The 23,917-nt window shown below is 37.2% G+C and overlaps 1 protein-coding gene across 3 annotated transcripts in view; it reads left to right on the forward strand.

Annotated features, from left to right (window-relative positions):
• LOC139983665 (transcriptional regulator protein Pur-beta-like) overlaps positions 1-23,917 on the forward strand; it is a 58,028-nt gene that overhangs the window by 5,189 nt on the left and 28,922 nt on the right. For 2 of the 3 annotated variants that reach the window (XM_071997378.1, XM_071997379.1), the window contains exon 2: positions 15,028-15,105. The exons of the other annotated variant lie outside the window; for it this stretch is intronic. In XM_071997378.1, the coding sequence (XP_071853479.1) occupies positions 15,028-15,105 (78 nt within the window). The remainder of the gene's footprint in view (positions 1-15,027; positions 15,106-23,917) is intronic. 3 annotated transcript variants of the gene reach the window in all.

Below are 23,917 nucleotides of genomic sequence, written 5' to 3' on the forward strand. Positions count from 1 at the left end.
TATCTCGAATGTCGATGATCCTGCTACTTAACTTCGTAGCGAAGCTTCTACAATTTTGTGACTTGCAGTGCAAGGAAAACGTGATATTCTGTTACAGTGCAACCCCATAGTAGTACTGGTAACATGGCCCTAGACCTAACTAATAGACGTTGCATAACAGGCTACTGTAGCCCGTGTAATTGTATCATCCAACGTTACGTAAAATCACAACACAACACCAGTTTTACCACAAAAGAAATCTTGCAGATCCAGAATTGATTGTTCTAAAACCAACTGGCTCTAAGTTTTGTGCAAAATATTAGGTAACCAACAAAAAATCGTCATTTGCTGTATGCTATGGTCATAACAAGTAATTTGGCAACAGTATAGGCCTACAGGCACTCATAACGTTGTGTATGTGTAGTTTTTGGTTCCTTGCTTTTTGCAAAGCAAGGAACCTATGCGTGAACAACTTGGCGTGTGTGTGTGTGTGTGTATGTGTGTGTGTGTGTGTGTATGTGACGCTTGGCTTGTGTACACGATATCTCAATAAGGAAATGATGTATCATGATCAAACTTGTTGGGTGGATAGCCCATAGTAAGAGGAAGATCCCTATTGTTTTTGGTGCCCGCAAAGGTCACCAAAGGTCAGTTAGATGCCAAAAACCAATTTATTAAAAACAGCAATAACTCCCATTGACAGGGTCCGACATGGTTGATATTTTGGGTGTAGTTGTGAATGGGGTAAGGGATCATTTCCAAACAAAACGGTAATGTGATCGAAGGTCAACAAAGGTCAATTAATGATAAAAAACTAGTATTTTTGCGATAACTTGAGAACGAAATGTCCGTTAGGGTTGGGAGTTGCTTCAATGTTATCCAATTGTCGACCCGCATCTGGGTGACCCTTGACCTCAATTTGACCTCTGGTGACCTTTACGTGTTTTTGGGGATTTTTACAGTTTTGATGCTATTTTCAGATGTCAAAGGTACCTTCTGATCATAAATGTCAATAGGTTGACCCTGTGTGACCTTTATGTGCGAAGTTATATGGGGTCAAAGTTTTTCGGTCGGAGTTAGGATGGTTGTACAGACTTGTCGTTTTGTTTTTTGGAATCAGGAGATTAAACTACATCTGAAACCAAGGTCAAAAGGTCAAAGGTCACATTAGAAAAAATGTGCTTATTTTGGTAGGAAACAAGCAAAAAAGGAAATGTTTGGTTTTGATGCCAGATTTGGATATCAAAGGTACCTTCCGATCAAAAATGTCAATTGGTTGACACCCGTGTGACCTTCGTGTGCGAAGTTATACGAGGTCAAAGTTAATTTTCAGACATTTAATGCAACAACTCCCAGTTCCAAGGTGTAACATGGTTGATATTTTTGGACAAGTTGCAAATGGTAGAGGGGAATATTTTCAAACTTAACGGTCATGTGATCCGAGGTCACCAAAGGTCAATTAATGTTAAAAAACTAGTATTTTGGGGGTAGAAAATGGGCTAAGAAAAAAATGTTTGAATTTGTATAGTTTGATGCTCTATTTAGGTCTCATCAATCAAAAATGTCAATAAGTTGACCCAAGGTGACCTTTGTATGTTAAGTAATATGAGGTTAAAGTTAATTTTCAGACATTTAGTGTAATAACTCCCAGTGCCAAGGTGTTACACAGTTGATATTTTGAGACAAGTTGCAAATGGTAAAGGGGAATATTTTCAAACTTAACGGTCATGTGATCCGAGGTCACCAAAGGTCAATTAATGATAAAAAACTAGTATTTTTGCGATAACTTGAGAAAAAATTGTCCGTTTGGGTTGGGAGTTGCTTCAATGTAATCTAATTGTCGACCCACATCTGGGAGACCCTTGACCTCAATTTGACCTCTGGTGACCTTTTCGTGTTTTGTGGATTTTTACAGTTTCGATGCTATTTTCAGATGTCAAAGGTACCTTCTGATCATAAATGTCAATGGGTTGACCCCCGTGTGACCTTCGTGTGCGAAGTTATATGAGGTCAAAGTTAATTTTCAGACATTTAATGCAATATCTCCCAGTTGCAAGGTGTGACAAGGTTGATGTTTTTGGAGTAGTTGCAAATGGTATAGGGGAATATTTTCAAACTTAACGGTCATGTGGTACAAGGTCACCAAAGGTCAATTAATGATAAAAAACTAGTATTTTTGCGATAACTTGAGAAAAAATTGTCCGTTAGGGTTGGGAGTTGCTTCAATGTTATCCAATTGTCGACCCGCATCTGGGTGACCCTTGACCTCAATTTGACCTCTGGTGACCTTTTCGTGTTTTGTGGATTTTTACAGTTTCGATGCTATTTTCAGATGTCAAAGGTACCTTCTGATCATAAATGTCAATGGGTTGACCCCCGTGTGACCTTGGTGTGCGAAGTTATATGAGGTCAAAGTTAATTTTCAGACATTTAATGCAATATCTCCCAGTTGCAAGGTGTGACAAGGTTGATATTTTTGGAGTAGTTGCAAATGGTATAGGGGAATATTTTCAAACTTAACGGTCATGTGGCACAAGGTCACCAAAGGTCAATAAATGATAAAACACTAGTATTTTGGGGGGAGAAAATGGGCAAAGAAAAAATCTTTGTATTTTTACAGTCATGCTCTATTTAGGTCTCACCGATCAAAAATGTCAATTGGTTGACCTCCTGGTGACCTTTGTGTGTGAAGTTATGTATACAAGTTGAAAGTTAATTTTTAGACATTTAATGCAATTAAATCTCAATGCCAAGGTGTGACATGGTTGATATTTTGGGACAAGTTGTGAATGGGGTGGTGGAACATTTTGAAACTTAAAGGTCATGTCATCTGAGGTCACCAATGTTATCATATCTGTTGACACGCTTGTAGGTCTCTTATATTTCTTACATTTTCGACGCCATATTAAGATCTCAAAAGTGCCTTTTCATCAAAAATCCGATCGTATTTTGTGATCACAAAAGTGTTGGCTACAGTGTTGGTTACTTTACAGGAACATGTAGGACCACAATTACTTGGACTATTTGAGCCCAATCTTGCTTGATAATATTATGTGTATTGTCATATACCCCAAGCAAGGAACCACAGTGCCCTTGGGCTCTTGTTTGAGCGAGTCGTGTTCAAATTCTTCGATTTCTGTCATCTTTTGGAAAAGCTTGCAGTAGAAATCCGCTTTACTTGTGGTGGAGCAACCTGATACCACATATCGGCTCGGCATATTTAACAGTAACGAGATAAATTTACGTAAATCAAAACTCCAAACACCAAATCTCAATTACTACGGAGCGCTGCAACAGTGTAATGTTGTGTGTTCTCAGACGTTTAAGAATGTAAACATAGCGTCTCGGAGGTGAGCTGAGTTCCTCGACTGACGTCACGCCGCATTACCGTAAATACAACAATTTTTCGAAAGTTTTTATTACCCTCGAATTTTTGATCGTTTATTCCTCGAGGATGCAAGCTCCGTTTGACACAAATTGGGTATCATTGGAAAGCTACGAGTATACAGAATACGATGAGAAAGAATTTTTTTTCCATTTCATAACCTCTTTAAAACACTGTGTACACTTACCTGTAACAGTATGTATGTATACTGTAAAGGAACACACTAATGGATGTTGTCACTATGCTGTAGCCTGTTACTGCCAATCGTACTGTAATGTGTATAATTTGAATTTCAAGATTTTGAGGGGTACAGAATGTGCAGGCCCCCCCCCCCTTTTTTATGTATAATTTTTTTATTTTTTCATACACTAGTACATGTACATGCAAAGGAGATTTTTATATGCTAGCACAAGTTGAGATAATATTAAAGGGTTAAATATGTAACAGGAGCTTTATTCCTTCGGATTGATCAAACTTGATAACATTATTTATAGAGCTGTATATATAACAGCTGCCCTGTTGTACTAATGGCTACACTAAATGGTGGTGAATGTACATAAAATTAAAATAAATCTTGCATGCATTTTTTCCTGCCACCCAGAAGAATTCCACGGTCTTTGATTCTTTGCATCACTTTGAATGAAGCCATGCCATAGACACACTTGGATTTCCGGAACCTAACTAACAGTACAATAGTAATCATAATTACAGGGATTTATTTAACAACAAAATCAGAAACAAGAAGTAGCTCTGCTCTAGGCGCTTAACAAAACAAATCCATCGCAATCAAAAGAACAAGTAAAGAAATGAGAGTCTTTGGGATATATGTGATGAAAATCACTTGGTATTCCTCTGTACATAGTTTCTGTGTTAGTAACCACTTAGTCCAGTACTGACAAAGAGTTAATGTTGTAACACACATTGCTTAAGGTTGAGATATAAACATTGCTTTGTTTCATATACTGTAAATAAAGTATGCCTAAATATTGTCTCTGCTTTGTTCAGTTTCTGTTTCGACAGAAATTTTAAAAGATTATGACTTAACCGTACAATGACAGTATACCTACCTACATGTACAGTAGGCTAGTCTTTACTTTAACAGGTTAAAGTTGTAAGGCAAGTTTGAAGCAAATTTGATTATTGATCGAAAAAGAAAAAAAAATCCTATAGTTTTGTAGGCTAATTAGTTGTTTTTTTCCCCTTTTTTTTGGGAAAATTATATAAATTTTGTTTTTGAAAGTTCTCTGCTGTGATCTCCGTATGTGCAGTACAGTATATAGTATGTAAGCCAATCTGTATGTACTTACTGTCATTCAACTACCTTCAGTGATGTTTTTGATGTGAGCAAAGTGTACAGTAAGTGACATTTATGAGAATATATACTGTACAGCAAGCAGTGAACATTGGGAAACCATACTAGACTTAGCTGGACTGACGAAACATGTTTGGAATGCTGCATTATGATAGGCATAGATTCGTTGAAAGCATTGCGATGACTTACTTATCCACCGCAATGACAACATTGGAAAGTATTTCATAGATTTTTGCAGATCTATACATACATACTACATAGATTCTCACTGTACCTGAGGTTGTAACCATAGCCAGTCCAGCTGCCTGTTGATTAAACATGAGATGGTGTTTTCTTGAGGTACAATTGAATTTAACAGCAATTATGAGTGGAGAGTGCATACTGTACATGGTAAATTTAGGTATTCATTATTAGTACTCTTTCTTAAACCATACTGTGCCCCTCTCTCCCCTGCCTCCCATCTATACTCTTTGCTAAAAAAAAAAGCATCACTTTTTGTGGAGGAGTCACTGAACATTGTAGCACCACGTAATACTGTATCAATGTCATCAGGTTATAACAACTGTCACTACTGTACACATCAATGTCAACTTACTGTATGGTCCATTACTTGTACTGTATGTTAGTTACATGTACCTGTATAAAGTTTACTATGACCCAGATACCCTTCATACACAATCCTAACAACTCCCTGGATATCTAGCTAATGTGTAGCCACTGTACAAGGTCTTCCAAACCAATGGTTAGGCGAGGGATATGCTGGTAACAGTGTATCTGATCAGATTACAACAGTAGCCAGCACTCCATGTCATATACAGTAATGCTGGACACAGTGTTAATGGCCAGTGATGTGTGAATTTGATCGTAAAGTACTACAGCCTCTCTTACTCTGTGAGCTCACTACACTTGTATGCATACTACAGTACTAGGTTAGTACAACACACAACATGTACCCTGGATCAATATCATCAGTCCTGGGTTACAAAAATAAGTATACATGTACAGTTATACAGTACTGTAAGGTTGTGTAGGGCTGCATATACAGTACATTGGATATCAAGGACTCCATATTACGATGTGATATAATGCTGCATACAGTATCCTACAGTGAATGGCCACTGATGTGTGTATTTGATAATTAGTAAAGTACTGTAAAGCTCTCTTACTCTGTGAGCCCAGGACACATGGTGCATACAACTAGGTCAGTACAACACAAATGTACCCTGGATCAATATCATCACCAGTCCTGGGTTAGAAAAATAAGTACAACATGTACTGTACAGAACTGTATGCCTGTGTAGGGCTGCATACTATATATATATGGAGTGATATAATGCTGGACAGAGTGTGGTGCAGTGAAGGTACAGTGATATATATGTGAATTTGATAGTAAAGCATAAAGCTCTCTTACTCTGTGAGCCCAGTACACATGATATACAACTAGGTCAGTACAACACACATATACCCTGGATCAATATTATCAGTCCTGAGTAAGAAAAGTAAGTATACATGTATAGTACTGTACTGTAAGGCTGTGTAGGGCTGCATATACAGTTCATTGGAATCAAGCTTGAACAAACACAGTAAATGTTGTTACGCTTACAATTAAGGTGGGTCTGTTCACGTTAAAGCGCCCAAATTAGCATAAATGGCATTTGGAGCATTGTGACAAAATAATTAGAGATTCTAGAGATACAAATATTATCCCCATGGAGAGAGTCCACCTAGCTGTACCTACCATAGCATAGACAATTTCCTGAGATATGCATATGGTATGCTATACTCCCAGAAGTGCCGAAATGTGGACGGAAAATGTTGCCATTTCCAAACTGCACAATTTGTACTTTGATCTATTCTCAGCTCCAAAAGAGGATTACTCCAAATTTTGTCATGATTGAACTTTGTGGCTATAGGTTCCCTCTCATAAATATTTCAGAAAATTTCATCGATGAATTTGCGAATTATTGCGAAACTGGACCAGTGTTTCGGACATCACTTTTTCCGTCCACATTTATACACCAATTTATGAGTGGCATAGTTTGGGGTTAAATAACAAATGTTGAAAGTGGTGTGCCTTTTCAATACTGTCATAGTTGTATCAAATAAAATATATATCAGATGCATGTCCATTCAGCCACATTTTACTACACGATAAAGTTAAACAACATGCAAAATGTTTCCGTCCACATTTTGGTGATGTCCGAAACGTCATGTAGCAACTAATATCTGAAGTATGTTAAAACCCACAAGACTGTTTTGTTACTCTAATTAAAGCATGAGTACTCCCCCAACTACGGTATGTACATGACACATTTCCACTCATCCGTTTTGATTTTATAACCATTTCAATTTTTCCGTCCATGTGTGTGATGTCCGAAACACCAGTGATGTCCGAAACAAGTTTTAATTAATATTGCTTTATGTTGCTTGAAAAAAAGACACAATAGATGAGCACTTCATATATTATGACAAGTTCTATTGTTACAAACATACATACTGCACTACTTAAAACTTTTTCCATCTTTTCCAAATATTATAGCAAAATAGCCTTAAAAGTATGTTTCGGACATCACCATGTGTTTCGGACATCACTTTTGTGAATCCAACATATTGTCAAACAGCACTAGTTTCAACTGAATGATTCAATTGGTTGATTTCAGTGTGCTAGAATACACTAAGATCCTACAACAGAATGCTTCTTATAACTTTTGGTGTCATTTGACCAACATGTATTCATCTTTTGATGACTTGTAACAAGTCTAAAATGATATTCTACATATTTGGGTATGAATGTTACTGGGAACATCAAATTACTTGGATTATTCTAGAACTGACATCATTAACACTACACTTTTCCATCATTTAGTACTGAAGAAGTAAAAACAACATTTAGTGAATTTTGTTCTGACATAACATGTATCAGGATGCCATCACAGTATACAGAAAGTACTGCTATAATTGTCTGCTATAGCTTGAATCAAGCTATTTGTCACAACCATAGAAAGCCTATTTATAGGCTAGAAGAACTACATCAAAGGGCACGTGGGTACCATGCATGGACTGTCATGTGATGTGTTTCAGCTTCCATGGCGGTACCAATTTGATATTTCCCAATATCATATTGAGAATTGTAAAGTTAATTACACACAATTGGAATAGGCCTAGATGAGTTTTGTAGCACAGTAGCTCATGTTTCTATCACATCGGTCTACAGTATAGTATGTCAACGAGAAAAACTGAACACCGTTCAGTGTCGTCTGTCGCTCTATATGTATGGAATCAGTGTGCATCTATAACACCCTCAGAGCAGTTTAACTGTTGATGGGAACTTGATGGTTGTCAAGAAAAGCTACCAGTACTTTGGGAAGATGTTAGCTAAGTAGTAGGACCGTGGAACGTGTCTGGTGATCTAACCTATAAATGTTGGTCAACGACTATAACTATAATGTTAAGGTACAGACATTGCTAGGTAACTGTGTGTTGTCTGCTGCTCTAAGCCCAAATATACATTTACTGTACTAGTTAGTAAATCACTATGGGCAATGTGGAGATTAATGCAGTATATCAGATTATTAGTACCACCCTGGAACACATTACAGTACATGACCCTCTTTGACTGGTACGCGGATTTACTGTTTGATGAAACCTCCAGGTTTATTCGATGGTGTCAACAGTATTAATATACACAGAGTGGTGCATCATGCATGACCATGTTTTCATTCCGAGTTGCTTCACTGAGACTTCAGAGCTTTAGTGATATGTATACAGATATTTATCATTATGAAACTTAAGGATAAAGCTTAACAATTTGCTGAGCTGCTGTATACCATAACATCTAAGCTTAAATGTAATTTTAGGCCATAAGCTTAAATAATAACAATCTTACAAAGTAAAAAATTTAATTCATATGTGACAAGGAGTATTTGTACAAACCATGAATACAGTACTTGTTTTTCACATTATAATAGCCAAGGCATAATGATGAATCTCAATAAAGAATGATATTTAAACTAGTACTTATAGTACTACTAGTATCTAGGCAACTACTGTTGCTTAGCTGGGCCAGTGGAAGCAATCTTCAACATTGGCAGATCCAGCTCAAAGGTGCATGGGGAGGGGGTGGGAGCGGGTGGGTACCATTTGAAGGGGTGCAAAATAGTTGTTATTGCTGACATTACAAAATAGGACCAAGCATTCTAGTGGAGTTTAGGATATGATACCTCCCCTCTGAAAATTGTTTAAATAGTAGACTCAATGATACTAGCTACAACAGGTGGGTGCCAAATTAGCTATGTAGGGATGTCCCCAGTGTACATCTGTATATTTATTAAATGGTAAATATTTGCTGTTTGTTTCAATTATTGCAGACTTCATCTAGGTATTGATGGAAATGTGGAAACCGTAAAAGTTAAAAAGAATTCTATAACCCTTTGGGGGGAAAATTTCTTTGTAGTCAATAATAATACTGTACCATTTTCTGCAAAATAATGTATAAGTTGATGTTTCTGGGAAGTGCTGGTGAATGCTGGCCAATGCAAATGGTATGCTGGACAGGTAACGAATGTGGTGAAGCAGAGATTAACTTTACGCAAATGGTGATCAATGAATGGTCACTATGTGGAGTGTTAGCTCAGTGGTTAAGGACGGTGCCTTTCAATCATAAGGTCCCAAGTTTGTGTCACTCCAAGATTAATAATATGTCGTCCAGTAACAGAGTTGTTGACAATTAACAATTCATCATCATGGTCTTTAAATATGAATCTAAGAGACTGACTTCGGTCAGCTCGCGGCTTTGATAAGCCAATGATGCGAGTTCCTGCTTGCAGGAGGATCTAAACTACATGTGTGTATTCTGGATATGTATGAATTGAGTATGTAGTAAACAGTGATAATCCATTAACATTAAATGGGGTTATCATTTACACCAAGCCTTCAGATTTTCACTTATCACCTATCTTTTCACCTATCGGCTCTGTCCAGATGTTCAATTTGAAATATGTGCCTCAGGGCATTTGTTTTCCCAAGAATTTACAGTGCCATTATTTTTAGTACACCTTGTTGATTTCCCAGTCTATGATGTTTTTTTAATAAACTGCATTCCCTCAAAAATTCATAATATCTAGTGTAAATCTGCTACTGTCTGACTGTTGTGTATATTTTGAAGCAGACTTTTGTTGCTTGAACAGGTTTGAATAGCAAAAATATTACTTCATATTGTTGTTACCTGCTGAAATATATGTATTATTGTTATGCAGCTTTGTGAACATTTTTCCAAGGTGATGTCCGAAACATTCAGTGATGTCCGAAACGCTCATAAAGTAACTTTTAATGAACACTGAGGATTTGAACTATAATAAGTTCAAAACTGTCATTATACCTTGTAGGTAGCTTGTCAACAACAAAGACCCCTTTGTTACAAATTTAACTTTTGATATGATATACGTTGTGTAGAAAACATTACAGTGATGTCCTAATACAGTTGTGGTGATGTCCGAAACATAGTCCAAGACAGTCGTATGCAAATCTATAACACAAGTGTTTGCAATTTTCATTATTTCAAATGAATTTGATGCTGTTTGTTAACATCATATATCGTGATGTACTGATATATATTGCTAAGTATTAACAAGCATTGCCTTCGTTAAATAATTGTCTTGTTGATCAGTTGGATCACTTGTATCCCTTTTCTTTGTTTTGAACTTGGAACCTAGGAAGGGTCCACAGATCTCTTTTGTTATGGGTAACAACTTACTAATATGCTTTTCTATTAATTATTATTGCCATTAAATGAGCATCATTTGGTTTATTACTAAATATTAGGTTTAATATATTAGGTACACCATTGGTGGGTGATGTCCGAAACAAGATCATTTTGGAGGGGTGATGTCCGAAACAAGAGTCAAGAAAAAAAAAATTCTGAGAGGACATGACCCAGAATTTTCAGCTTTTGGTTAATATATGAGCTTATGTTGTGCTTTAATTTTATGGTATAATTGTTAATATTAATTTCAATTTTGTTCTTTAAAGAAAAACTTTTTTAACTTTATTTCAGGAAAAATTGAATATTTTCTAACGATACTCTAATATTTGTTAAAAAACATCATCAATATCATTGAAAACTTGTCTTACAATAGCAAATTTTGTGTTAATAAAGAAAATAAAAACAGAATTCCCAAATGTAGCAGCAATGGAATGACACACCACCATTAAAAAAAGAACAAATTGTGGAAAATTTATAGATTGTCACACTTTCAACCATCTTGAATATAATTTCCAGAATAGTTTAAGCTCTGGTCAATTCTGATTCATAAATTGCAGATATTAGTTATGTTATTTACTTAGAATAGAAGTTCTTTACTGTAATTTGAAAATTTGGTACCTCAGGCAACCAAATTGGGCGCTTTAACGTGAACAGACCCAGGTACATTTTACTACTAATTGAACATGCTGTACGTAAAATACAGGTCCAAGTACTGTACATATATACAGTACATTATATGCTGACAAAATTAATGGAACACTTCAGTGGGACTAAATGTCATACCTATTTTTGTGTAAGTAAGGTGTCCATCACAGATCTACTGATCAATAATGTTCTCATTTAAAGCTAAATAATTGGAACCAGTCTTAACTTTTCAATAGACGCGACAAAATCACATCCAGGCAGCAACGTTTTTCGTCTTCGCTTCAGGTTTGTTCACAGTTAAATGTTGCAGTTACATGTGAAGCATCATCTGTGGATCCTTGGCTGTTCAATTCACTTCCATTTTGATGCCCATGATATAGCTCTCAAAAGCAATTGTAAAAGATTCCAAATTTTAGAACAAATGTTGAATTGGAAGCCATTCTACGTGTAAGTTGTAATTCATAAGCTCTTTCTCCCACAGTTGTGGTGGTTTAAGCGTAGTAAAAATATCTGCTGATTATTAGTATTATTATTAATATCATTATTACTGTAACACTGATTATTAACATTTGCTGTTCATATGGTCCAATCCTTACTGTCAGTGAATTAATAGATTGGTGTCCACAATTGTCTGCTATAAATGCTTGCAAAGATGAAGGAAGCTCTGGATTATTATTGCAAATATGCAAGTTCCAGCTTTGACTCATATGTTCTGAAACATTCCTGCACATTTTAATCTATATCTGCTCTAATTTCTGCAAGTAATTAACTTGGCAAGAAAGCTCAAATGCCTACAGTGGTTTTTTTTCTGAATTTTTTTTAAATTTCTGTCAATTCTTCTGCCCCCCTCCCCCTCCCCCCTCCAATGAGACAGCTAGAAAGATCACTTGCAATATAAAGGGCTCCTTGTACTTAGTACAACCTTTAACCTTGATGGGAAGCTACTCAGTGGGTAATCTGTGACGTCAAAAGCAAAATATGTTTGTAATGCAAATTTAGAATTGTGTTTCCTATTATAAAGTCATGCATTTGGAATTTTGCCGAGCTGTAATTGGCATTGCATCATTGGTGTACTGTAAATTGATATATGCCCAGTACAGTACATGAAATTCACAGAAACTCTTCCTAAATTTCAAATCTGACAAAAACTATAAGATCTCTTGTAAGGTACTGCACATATACACAGTACTACATTACTTCTCACAAGGCACCAGTTAAAAAGAAAATGATTTCCTGTTTGATAATTTATTCAAGAAGTGACATTATATGCTCTCCATTGGATTTTACTCCAGATGACATAACATTTTCGACAAATTTGCAAATTATTATGTACTGTACCACTGTAAAGTATGTTCAAGCACGTGATACTGCACTTCATTGTCAGTGTTAAACAAGTACAGTATGTCTCAACCTAGATATTCCATTCATCTGCCTTAAAGCTTATCAATGTGATGATGTCAATTCTTTTACTTTCCAGAATCAATCATAATCACACCATTCTCTCTCGAGTAGAAGCCAAATTTTTGAGTTGGCTTAGGCACGTTGAACAAATTTTCTGCAAACTACAGTATAAGTCGTTAAGTCTGTAGGCTTGAACAGGTATATTAAAAATTTACACCCAATTTTTAGACAGGATTTTGAATTCTCCTCAGTGAAGACATTATTTATGAAGAGAAAATCAATGTGGTCTTCTCCCAGATGATAATAATAATAATAATAATGGTGATTTATAACATGCACACATCCACCTGTAAGGGAGCTAAGTTACTGTACATAGCAAGTACTATAGAGTAGCACAGTATCTTTTACTGTACAAGGTCAGTCAGTGCAATGCATCATTACATTACAGTACATACTGTACTGTACAGAACATTTTGTGTCCTATGCCTTAATTGTTTAAATGTATTTAATCTAAATACAGTTACAGTAGTATAATAATAATAATAATGGTGATTTATAACGTGCACACATCCACCTGTAAGGGAGCTAAGTTACTGTACATACAGTAATAAGTACTATAGAGTATCACATATATATTTTACATGGTCAGTCAGTACTATGCATCATTACATTACATACTGTACAGAACATTTTGTGTCCTATGCCTTAATTGTTTAAATGTATTTAATTTAAACAGTAGTATCATAATAATAATAACCAGTGATTTATAACGTGCACACATCCACCTGTAAGGGAGCTAAGTTACTGTACATACAGTAATAAGTACTATATAGAGTATCACATATATAATATATTTTACATGGTCAGTCAGTACTATGCATCATTACATTACATACTGTACAGAACATTTTGTGTCCTATGCCTTACTGTAATTGTTTATGTATCTAAATACAGTTAGCAGTTTGTCATTCAAACACCTTCAATTTTAATGCGTGTAATTCCATTGTTACTACGTAGTCTACTGTATAATAGTAAATTATTAATATTATTAGGTTTTTCAGACCTTTGTACAGTGCAGCATTTACCGTATGGTAAAACAATATTTACTTGTTCATTGTTCAATGTTCATTGTTCATTGTTCATTGTTCAATGTTCAATACAAATTGTTACACAGCTCTAATACTAATTAAAAACTACAGTCAATAGTTAGATGTGTACAGTATGTCTCTTAGAATGTTCTACCGAAGCAAAATTTTTGTAGCGAAAGTTCGAAAAGGTCGACAAGAAGGAGGTATTGGAAAAGCCTCTCCTAATGAAAATCATCATAAATTATTGCTGTGAAAAATGATATTAAAGAAGGAGAAAATTAGACGTACTGCACCGTGCTCTCCATGGCCTCATCTGTACAAGTAGCCGCCTTGCTTTCTAAATGATATTTAGCTCCAAAATATGCTATGATTAAGTCTAAATCTGGTTACCATAAGTTTTACACAGTTTAAAGACTTATCACTTGGGTTACTGTACCAAAGGATATTACTGTAACATTTAATAGTTGAGTCCCTTTAATCTAATATATTGACAAATCTCTCACAACAAATAACATTGAAGTTAACATAACTTTATCAGAACGAACCTTGAAACTTAGAGCAATTTACTAAAAGTAGAGCTGTTAAAGACAGACATTTCTGTCGATTGCTGGTCAGAGTGCATTTAGAATAAGAAACATTGAATCTATATTTCAGAAATGTGTTTTCTAAAATTCATCAGCAAACAGGTATTGAGACTTTAATGGACTTCAGCAGTGTTTGGGATTTAATTGGAGGAACAGCTGGTCTTCCTGGAAGGTAGTAGTTGCATTCTGGGAAACCTTTCAACAATATTTAATTTACATAGCACACCCAAATTTGGGCTCAAACTGATGACCATTAAATATTTGTGCAACAGTTTTCTGAAAAAATTTACAGGTGTTTTTTTTTTTTATATATTTTTTTAGAACAATTTTAGGCTGAAAGAAGAGGAGGAGAAGGGGAAGAAGGGGGAGGTAGGGAAAGGTTGTGTTCAGGCACAGAATAAAGGTCAGGTGAAGTCCACAAACATTTCAACTGCCAGATGGAAATGAGGGTTGATTGGAAGATGAAGAGGGAGGTCATGATGAGGTATGGTATCTGTGAGTTTTAGGGGATTATGAGGATTAGAGATGAATTAGTCACAAGTTGTCTAACAAATATACTGTATCATATACTGTCGGAATTTTTTAGGAAATTTAAATTGAAGTCCATCCATTCAATCATCACAAAAATGAATCTTAACTACTAATCACATACTTTTAGACCAGTTAACAATTTTTTTTGAGAGATATCACAAAACCTGGCACTGTTTTTGCAACATTTCTCAAATTTTAAAGTGACCATGGCAAATTTATGGGTAGACCTTCAGTACATGAATGTCCCCATCCGCCCCGCCCCTTCTTCACTCTTGCCCTCCCACCTGGTGAGTGACACTCCTTATTGATTGTGGCCTTTGTTTCACTGTTGTATTGTTAAGGTGCGGACCTGGCAATGGAGGACTCAGGATCTGAGCAGGAAATGCGTTCCCAGGAAGATGAGGGAGAGATTAGAGGTGGTGAGTTGACAACGCAAGCTGTGTGCTGTTATTCTCTTCTGTACTCTGCCTGCTCTAGCTTGCTGGGAATTGATGAACCCAGGGGAACAGAGAGATGGGGGTGAGGGGGGGTTTGCTTGCTGTAGCTTGCTGGGAATTGGGTGGACCTAGGAGGACAGAGGGGTGAGGAGGGGTGCTTGCTGGGAATCGGTGCACGGTCTAGGACAGAGAGGAGGGGATGATTGCTCTAGCTTGCTGGTAATTTTGGATATGGAAAGACAGGAGGGTGGGGGAGGGCGGAATGCTCGCTTTAGCATGCTAATAAATGGTGGACGGAGAGAGGGTGGGGAGAGGGATGCTTGCTCTAGCATGCTAATAAGTGGTGGAAAGAAGGTGGGGAGAGGGATGCTTGCTCTAGCTTGTGCTGTGATTTGTGGAACCGAAAGGGGATAGAGATGGGGCTTCCTGCTTTAACTTGCTGGGAATTGATGAACTCAGGAGCACTGGGGGTTGGGGCATGCTTGCTTTAGCCTACTGTGGGAGGGGATAGAGATTGGGGTTACCTGCTAAGCTTGCTGGGAATTGGTACTGTACACCCAGGAGGACAGAGGTGTGGGGATGGGGGGGGGTATGCCGGCTCTAACTTGCTGGGAATTGGTGCACCCTGGAGGATTGTACTGTATTCCATGCAGAACAATCTATAGATCTGTCCTCTGTTTGGTCTCATCAGAAACTTTTTCCATGGGGGGGGGGGTGGTTGATTGATGGGGAGGAGGGAGGGAGAAAGGACTAGTTCGTAGGGTTTCTAGGGGGATTGATAAGGTTTGAATTTTTGGGATTTTTCAGCTTTCTTCTATGCAGGTGTCACTATCAGTGTCACGTATGAATTGCTAGGTTTGGATGTTATAGGCATCGTTTGCTGCTCTCTTAACCGTCTCTTTGTCTTTACTGCACTTTTCCTCGTCTTCCTAACAAACTCGGCGACTAGCCTTACGGTACTTTCTGTACAATAGCACTGTGTCAAACCTGTGAGGCATTGTACGGTAGGACTCTCAAAATTAGAGAATATGCCACACGGTCGGTCATCAGACCACACCTGTATCTGCAGTGACATAGATGTTTTAAAAGGCTAATACTTTTTTTGGTCTCACTAACAGCTCTATATGATTTATATTCAATAAGATTCAATAAGAAATGAAAGCAGTGTCAGTTAATGAGTAGGTCTACATTCTAACGCCTACAGTACAGTATGTAGGTACCTGTAAATAATAAAAAAATAAAAAAAAGTTACTGTATGTTCCATAAAAATACAGGCTTCAAAATTGAGGAATTCATGCATGTCCTGGACATTGAACTAAATTTCCTAAATAACAATACCTTGCCTCCCTTTCTCCCTTCCGCCTCCCCCCCCCACCCCCAAAAAATGTGCCACTTTTGATGGACGGTTCCAGGATAATTCATGTGGTACAGGAAATGCTGCATACATATTACCTGTACGGTACCCTGCCAAAAATACGAAAGGGATATCTGTTAACTGTCCCACTTTCTATTTATGGTTTGATAACTCATGTGGAAGTGGAATTGTATTCAGAAACTCTATTTTCCAACTATTTATGACAAAAGTAAAAAAAATAAAAACATACTGTAGACTTCTAAGTCTTGTGTTGGAATCTGTACAGCTTGTACTGTTGACCCAGTGTTAGCCTTTATTCACCTGTAACATGCTAATTACCAAACTTTTCATGAATTTTTCATACTTTAGGGTACTTTTAAAATGCAGGTTGTATATTAGATCTTTAATCAGCCAAGAATATGCTGAATTTGGTCAGTCAGGTTGGCACTTAATTGGCAATCAATTTGCATTAATTAATGAATGTAATTGTGGGACTACTAATCCATGTTTGCTGTCATTGTGACTATATGTACATAAATGTATCTCTTAACCGTACCGTCTGTGAGAACCTAAAGTGTGTTACTTACTTTGTCCAGCACCCATGTATCATTCCATACGAACTCACCATAATATACAGTAGGCCCTATACTGTTTACATTTAACATACTGTACAGTATATATATGCACAGTATGTATGTGTAGACCTATAGATTGCAAGCAGTGTGCAGGGCTATGGCTTATAATCAGTGTCCTGGGAATTCTCACTGGACCCATGATTACAATGCAGGCTCTCTGGACAGTGATTGTTAGAGCTAGAGACTCTGTACACAGCCTATAGATGGTACTAGGGTAGTTATCATCTGCTGACCATACTGTGATTTGCTTCTCTCTTTCCTCTGTACCTCTCTAACTGTACCTGTCTGTCTCCTACCTATTATATAGATGGCATCAATTTTGAGAAGGAAAACCAACAGCGGCAATTTGGCTAAAAAACGTTGACTTTTCATTTTCTGCCTATTTTCCTGTGTACAGTAAAAGGTGGATGCAAGGCAACCATGGTTCCCACTTGAGGAGGAGGGTCTGGAACAGGGTCTGGAACAGGGGTTTGGAGAAGGGATCATGAGCTGGGGTCTTGAGCAGGGGTCATGAGCAGGGGTCATGAGCAGGGGTCTGGAGCAGGGATCTTGAGTGTGGGTCTTGAACGGGGATCTTGAGCGGGTATCGTGAGCGGGGATCTTGAGCGTGGGTCTTGAGCGGGGGTCTTGAGCAGGGGTCTTGAGGAAGGGTCGTGGGCAGGGGCTAATCATGGAGGCAAAGGTCATGCTCAAGAATGGCCCAGCCAGACAAGCTAGCAGGTAATTTACTTGCACACTTAGCTGTTGTTCTTCTTTTGTTGCTATATGACTTGTGTGGTAGATTTGAGACTGGTAAGTATTTTATCATACTGTAGTGATTGTAAATACCCTAGACACATATAAGTACTATTGTACATACAGTATACTGTATGCTTAGGGAGATCAGTTTTGGAACATAGCAGAGTTAAACACAATTGACAAGTCTGTGATCAGCTGAGCACTGGTTCTTGATTGGTTCATTATACATAATAAAGGACGATGGTAGGATCCGGAATCACCTCAGGGCTCTCCGAGGGTAACTCATAAAGTAACAAAAAAAGTTCTGATGGGGATCACCCACCTGCAGCTACAGCTCCAGTACTTAGTACAGGTTATGAAACTAGATTCAGCAATTATAGTCAGGATCTGAAGTACATTACAGACTCTCCTTCCACTTCATTGCAGATTACAAATATCATAGAATTTATTGTCTATATAACTGAAAGATAAAGAATTTGTGACTCAGTGATTTATTTGACATTGCATGATCATGGAATCAGAGACACTGGAGGCTGTACTCATGCGAGTCGCATGGGCGTAGGAGCCCAATTTGACTTTTGTTGTTGGGTGGGGGCAGCTGTAACTGTTTGCCTGAAAAACGTAGCCCATTGATATGGAAGGGCATACTGGTGAGATCCCCCCCCCCTCTTCTTTGAGCATTTTTTTTACTAAATTAAGGGTGCTTAGATGCATAATGGTGTTACTATTGGAAGTAAATATTGTTAGGTTAATCTACCAATATATTTCTGTATAATGTTGACAACATCAATGTCAGATTAGACGTTGCAAGCTTAGAATGTTAGTGTAATTATGAGTGTACTATATGTAGTCATCATACTATATGTACGTAAAGTATACTATATGTAGTCAGCAGGCCATCCTTTTCCATCGATAATGCGATATAAAATATAAATTTGTTGCAAGAAAATCGAAGTTGGAATTGATTTTGAATATATAGCAGACTCTACAGTGTACTGTAACATGCGGTAGTTCACTGTACTGTTTGTTACCTTGTAGTTAAATGTACTGTAAGCATGTTTTTTAACAACTCGTACACCGTATCCTTTTTGGAATGTTTTCAGAGCAAATCATAGGTCAATTTCTATAATAAAGTTATTTTTGGTTCAGTTTTGAAGTCACATACATGTTTGGATCATGGAGACATTGTTAGCGGATGCCTGCTTAAGAGTACATACAAGTATACAGGAATGTAAAGAATACAATTGTAGAAAGTAGGTTGATAAGGTGTTGTTCCCAGACACACATAGAGAGAGGAGAGAGAGAATAAACAAGCCAATATCACGTAGGTCTCAGAATCAGGGGGGCAAAATTTGCTGTGAGAAAGAGTTCTTCTGCTATGGTTTAAAAACATAATATTACCAATCTCAAGTAACAGACATCCTGTAGGTAGGTAGGTTACTGTAATAAAATATGTCAACTGTTGGTCTAACTGTTCACTTTATATATTTTATGTGTGTAGAACCTGTAGACCTGTGTACTATCGCAGAGGGTGGTTGTTTACAGCAGTTTCAGCATCTAGGGATAGTCTCCGCCCCTATCTCAATCTTTACCGTGTGACTGTGATCATGGCGGCCCTTTGCATTATATGTTTAGTGCAGTGTGATGATCATGGTTCCCAAAAGAGCAGATATTTAAAGAAAAAAGAGGATCTTATATGCAAAATGCAGAGTAGTTAGACAGACACGTGCAAATATAGTACAGTACACAGTAAAGTACACAGTAAAGCACAGTAAGGTATACAGTATAGCACACTATAGTACTGCACAGTACGGTATACAGTATAGCACACTATATATATAGTACTGCACAGTACGGTATACAGTATAGCACACTATATATATAGTACTGCACAGTACGGTATACAGTATAGCACACTATATAGTACTGCACAGTACGGTATACAGTATAGCACACTATATATATAGTACTGCACAGTACGGTATACAGTATAGCACACTATATAGTACTGCACAGTACGGTATACAGTATAGCACACTATATAGTACTGCACAGTACGGTATACAGTATAGCACACTATATAGTACTGCACAGTACGGTATACAGTATAGCACACAGTAAACATTATGTACAGAACACAGTACAGCACACAGTACAGTATACAGAACACTACACAGCACAACACAGTACAGTACAGCACAGTACACAATAAAGTACACAGTACAGTATACAGTACAGTACACTATATAGTACTGCACAGTACAGCACACAGTACAGTACAGCACACAGTACAGTACAGCACACAGTACAGTACAGTATATAGAACACTACACAGTATAGCACAACACAGTACAGTACAGCACAGTACACAATAAAGTACACAGTAAAGTATGCAGTACAGCACAGTACAGTACAGTATATAGAACACTACACAGTATAGCACAACGCAGTACAGTACAGCACAGTACACAATAAAGTACACAGTACAGTATACAGTACAGTACACTATATAGAACTGCACAGTACAGCACAGTATAGCACACAGTACAGTACAGCACACAGTACAGTACAGCACACAGTACAGCACAGTATATAGAACACTACACAGTATAGCACAACACAGTACAGTACAGCACAGTACACAATAAAGTACACAGTAAAGTATGCAGTACAGCACAGTACAGTACACTATATAGTACAGCACAGTATACAGTACAGCACAGTATACAGTACAGCACAGTACACTATAGTACAGTACAGCTCAGTACAGTATAGCACACAGTATATACTGTACAGCACACAGTACAGTACAGTATATAGTACACTACATAGTGTAGCACAACACAGTACAGTACAGCACAGTACACAATAAAGTACACAGTACAGTATACAGTACAGTACAGCACAGTACACTATATAGTACAGCACAGTATACAGTACAGTACACTACTGTATTTAGTACAGCACAGTACAGCTCAGTACACAGTCAAGTGCACAGTACAATACATAGTACACAGTATACCAATTGTAAATGTACGTATGTATATATCAAGGCAGTTTACATTTACTACAGTATGTATGTATTATACAGGCTAGGGCATCCACACAGGACACATCCTTAGTCAGCACAGTTTGAAATTAAAGCAGACAATGTTAGCCAAGGTTTCCAGACATTATTGAGACTCTAGTGTCTCTTAGAGACTGCATCCTTCACCTAACAAGGTAACTGTTATGTAACATGCAGATTACTGTCTATCTTTTGTTTGGGTTGGCCATGAATTTTAAGGAATGGGTCGGTTGCTGGACATGGAAGATTCTGCAAAGTATTAACTTTAATAGGAATTAAGAGGCGTCCCTTGCTGGCATCTTGCTTCAGGGGGCTCTTCCCAAATTCTAGATATGCCTGCTTAAATTTGCCACTTTTCGATCCTAAATTAAGCCTGCACTATATATGTGTTTCTGTGTGGTTCTGCCTCTAGTACTGTACTGTACGTGAGAGAGCTGTACAAAGTATTCCAAGTGGCGGTTTAGGGTTGGTTGAGTTAGACTTTAATTGACTTTGAGATGAGATGCTTTGAATGTGATGTACCAGGTTGGGGGAAGGAGCAGATTTGACCAATTGTAGGTCTTTATTTATATGGCATATATATGAGCAGATGTTCTGCAAAGTTTCAAATCGTATGTATACAAAGAGTCCGTTCATGGTAAATCTGCTTGCTATCGCTTGCTGTAAAGGTCTGTCTACTACACATTGGGAGTTGCCATGAACTATTGATATTAAAGAGACAAGGGTTCAGAGCCTTCTATAACTGCTATGCAAAATTTTGAATACAAAAAATTTATGATTTTATAGGGCCCCATTGGAAATGGGCCGACCTTCTGTCAGCCTAATGGGTTTAACTCCTGTTACTCTTTTTGTTCTTTTCAATTCCGTCCTATTTGTCTTTTACTGTATGTCTTTGTAATATTTTTGTATTTTGAACAATCTGAGTGCGAATAAAATAAAATAAAATCAATTCAATACACTGTATTTAACCCCAACCCAAAATCTTAGACATGTATATACTTTAAGAAATGTCAAAAACAACTGTCACACATATTAACAATATATATGTGTACACAGACACAATCACACACACACATACTATTATACTGTACATTGTGGCATTTGTAAACATTAATACCAGATACTAACAATGACTCTATGTACAATAGTAAAGCAGCTTTTTGACAGTTGGCCTACATCATGTATACTCTACTACAACAGGCAATGATTTCGATGAAGGTCTCCAGACAGCATGCTAATTCCCTATTGGCCTGCACTGTATATGTATGTATATCAGTCACCCTATCTGCTCCATCCTAAGGTAACTATTATGTAATCAGAAGGCCATGAATTAGTCTGAGTTTCCAGGAAGAACATATTAAAGCAACATATATCTAGGTTATAATGTTATGTACCTTAAATTCTGGTCAAAACATAAATTAGACTTCAGGAAACTTCACCAAATTTTCTATATTTACTACAAAACATGAATTCTCAGAGTTGTAGCTGTAAGCCTTCAGAATGGTCAGTAGATTTGAAAGGAAGATGAAGAGGGTGTTGATCCTGAAGAGACTCTGTGGGGGAGGGGGAAGGGAGAGGGAGGGGGAGGCAGGGAGGGGAAGGGAGAGGGAGAGGGGGGAAAAGGGAATGCAGTGCTAAAATGTTACCAAGTACATAGGCTACATAGATTAGAATGCATTATTAAGTTGATGGTATGTTACAAAGTCAAGTGAATCATTGTTAATTGGTGCGAGTGATAGTGTTTGCTATCTTAAAGACGGTCGCCGTTTCTTATTTGTCTAATTACAGTGTGCATACACAGTACTGGACATGTATGTTAATTGGGGAATAATTTACTGTTCATTCATACTTAGTAAAGATTCCTAAATCCTATTGGTCCATTCAGGTCAGCTGACGGTGGTTAATCCTGTGAGTAACGCACGGGAAAATTACGGGGCATCACTTTAATAAATCTTTGGTTATCAGGTAACCAAAAATGTTTTGTTTTATGATTTTTCCCCCACACAAATGGTAGTGTATGAATGAAAGGGGTTAATGAACGGTCTAGCGTGCGTTACTCACATGATTAATGCACTTAATGCTATCGCTGGATGCACTCGGGCTCCGCCCTCGTGCATCGCTTGCATTATCCCCCGATCGTGCATTAATCCTGTGAGTAACGCACGCTAGACCGTTGATTAACCCCTTATTAATAGACACTTTGTGTGCAATAGTATTGTCAGGTAGTTAATGGAAATCCCTATCGTGATGGAGATGGCACTGTATGTGTACAGTATATACTGTATATACAGTTTGTACTGTATGTATACGGTATATATGTATGTACATGTATACAAATGTACTGGTACTATTAACACCTTCAGTAGGGTTGTATCCTATATATTGAAAGTGCAACCGAATGCTTTAATGAATTTCATTCATCGTTCATTTTCTCTCCCCCCGTGTTGCTTTAATAAATTGTCCTTGCATAGCATGAATAAGGATTCTGTCTCTGAGCTGCTGTCTGGAAAGTTAGGATCTCTTCATCAATTGATACAGGTCTGGAGAACTTTCAATAATTTATCAATCAACAATAGAAATCATAGAAATGTTAAGATTGCTGAATTATACTTAGTATGGCATAATTCACAGAGCTAGCCTAATTTCATGTGTTCATGCTCATGTTTCATATAACGTACCTAGGAAAAAAGCCAAATTTAAGAGTATACTTAGTATTATATATAACAAATGTTGAGACATATATATTTTTGCATCTTGTGTTACTGTGTACTTGTCTATATCTACAATATGTTAGAAAGAATGATGAATTGAATTTCAGTCAATTTTGCATTCTTGCTAAATTGTACTTAATATATAAATGGCATTCATAGGTACTAGCTGAATTTCCTACTGAAGCCATGTTTCATACAGGCTTGAAGGAAGAAAGAAGAAAGAATAATATCCATATTCAGTGTACATAATTTGAGACAATCATCTTTTCAGTTAGAATATTGTGTACAT

Source organism: Apostichopus japonicus, chromosome 16 (genome assembly GCF_037975245.1).
Source record: "Apostichopus japonicus isolate 1M-3 chromosome 16, ASM3797524v1, whole genome shotgun sequence".
NCBI classification, from domain to species: Eukaryota; Metazoa; Echinodermata; class Holothuroidea; order Aspidochirotida; family Stichopodidae; genus Apostichopus; species Apostichopus japonicus.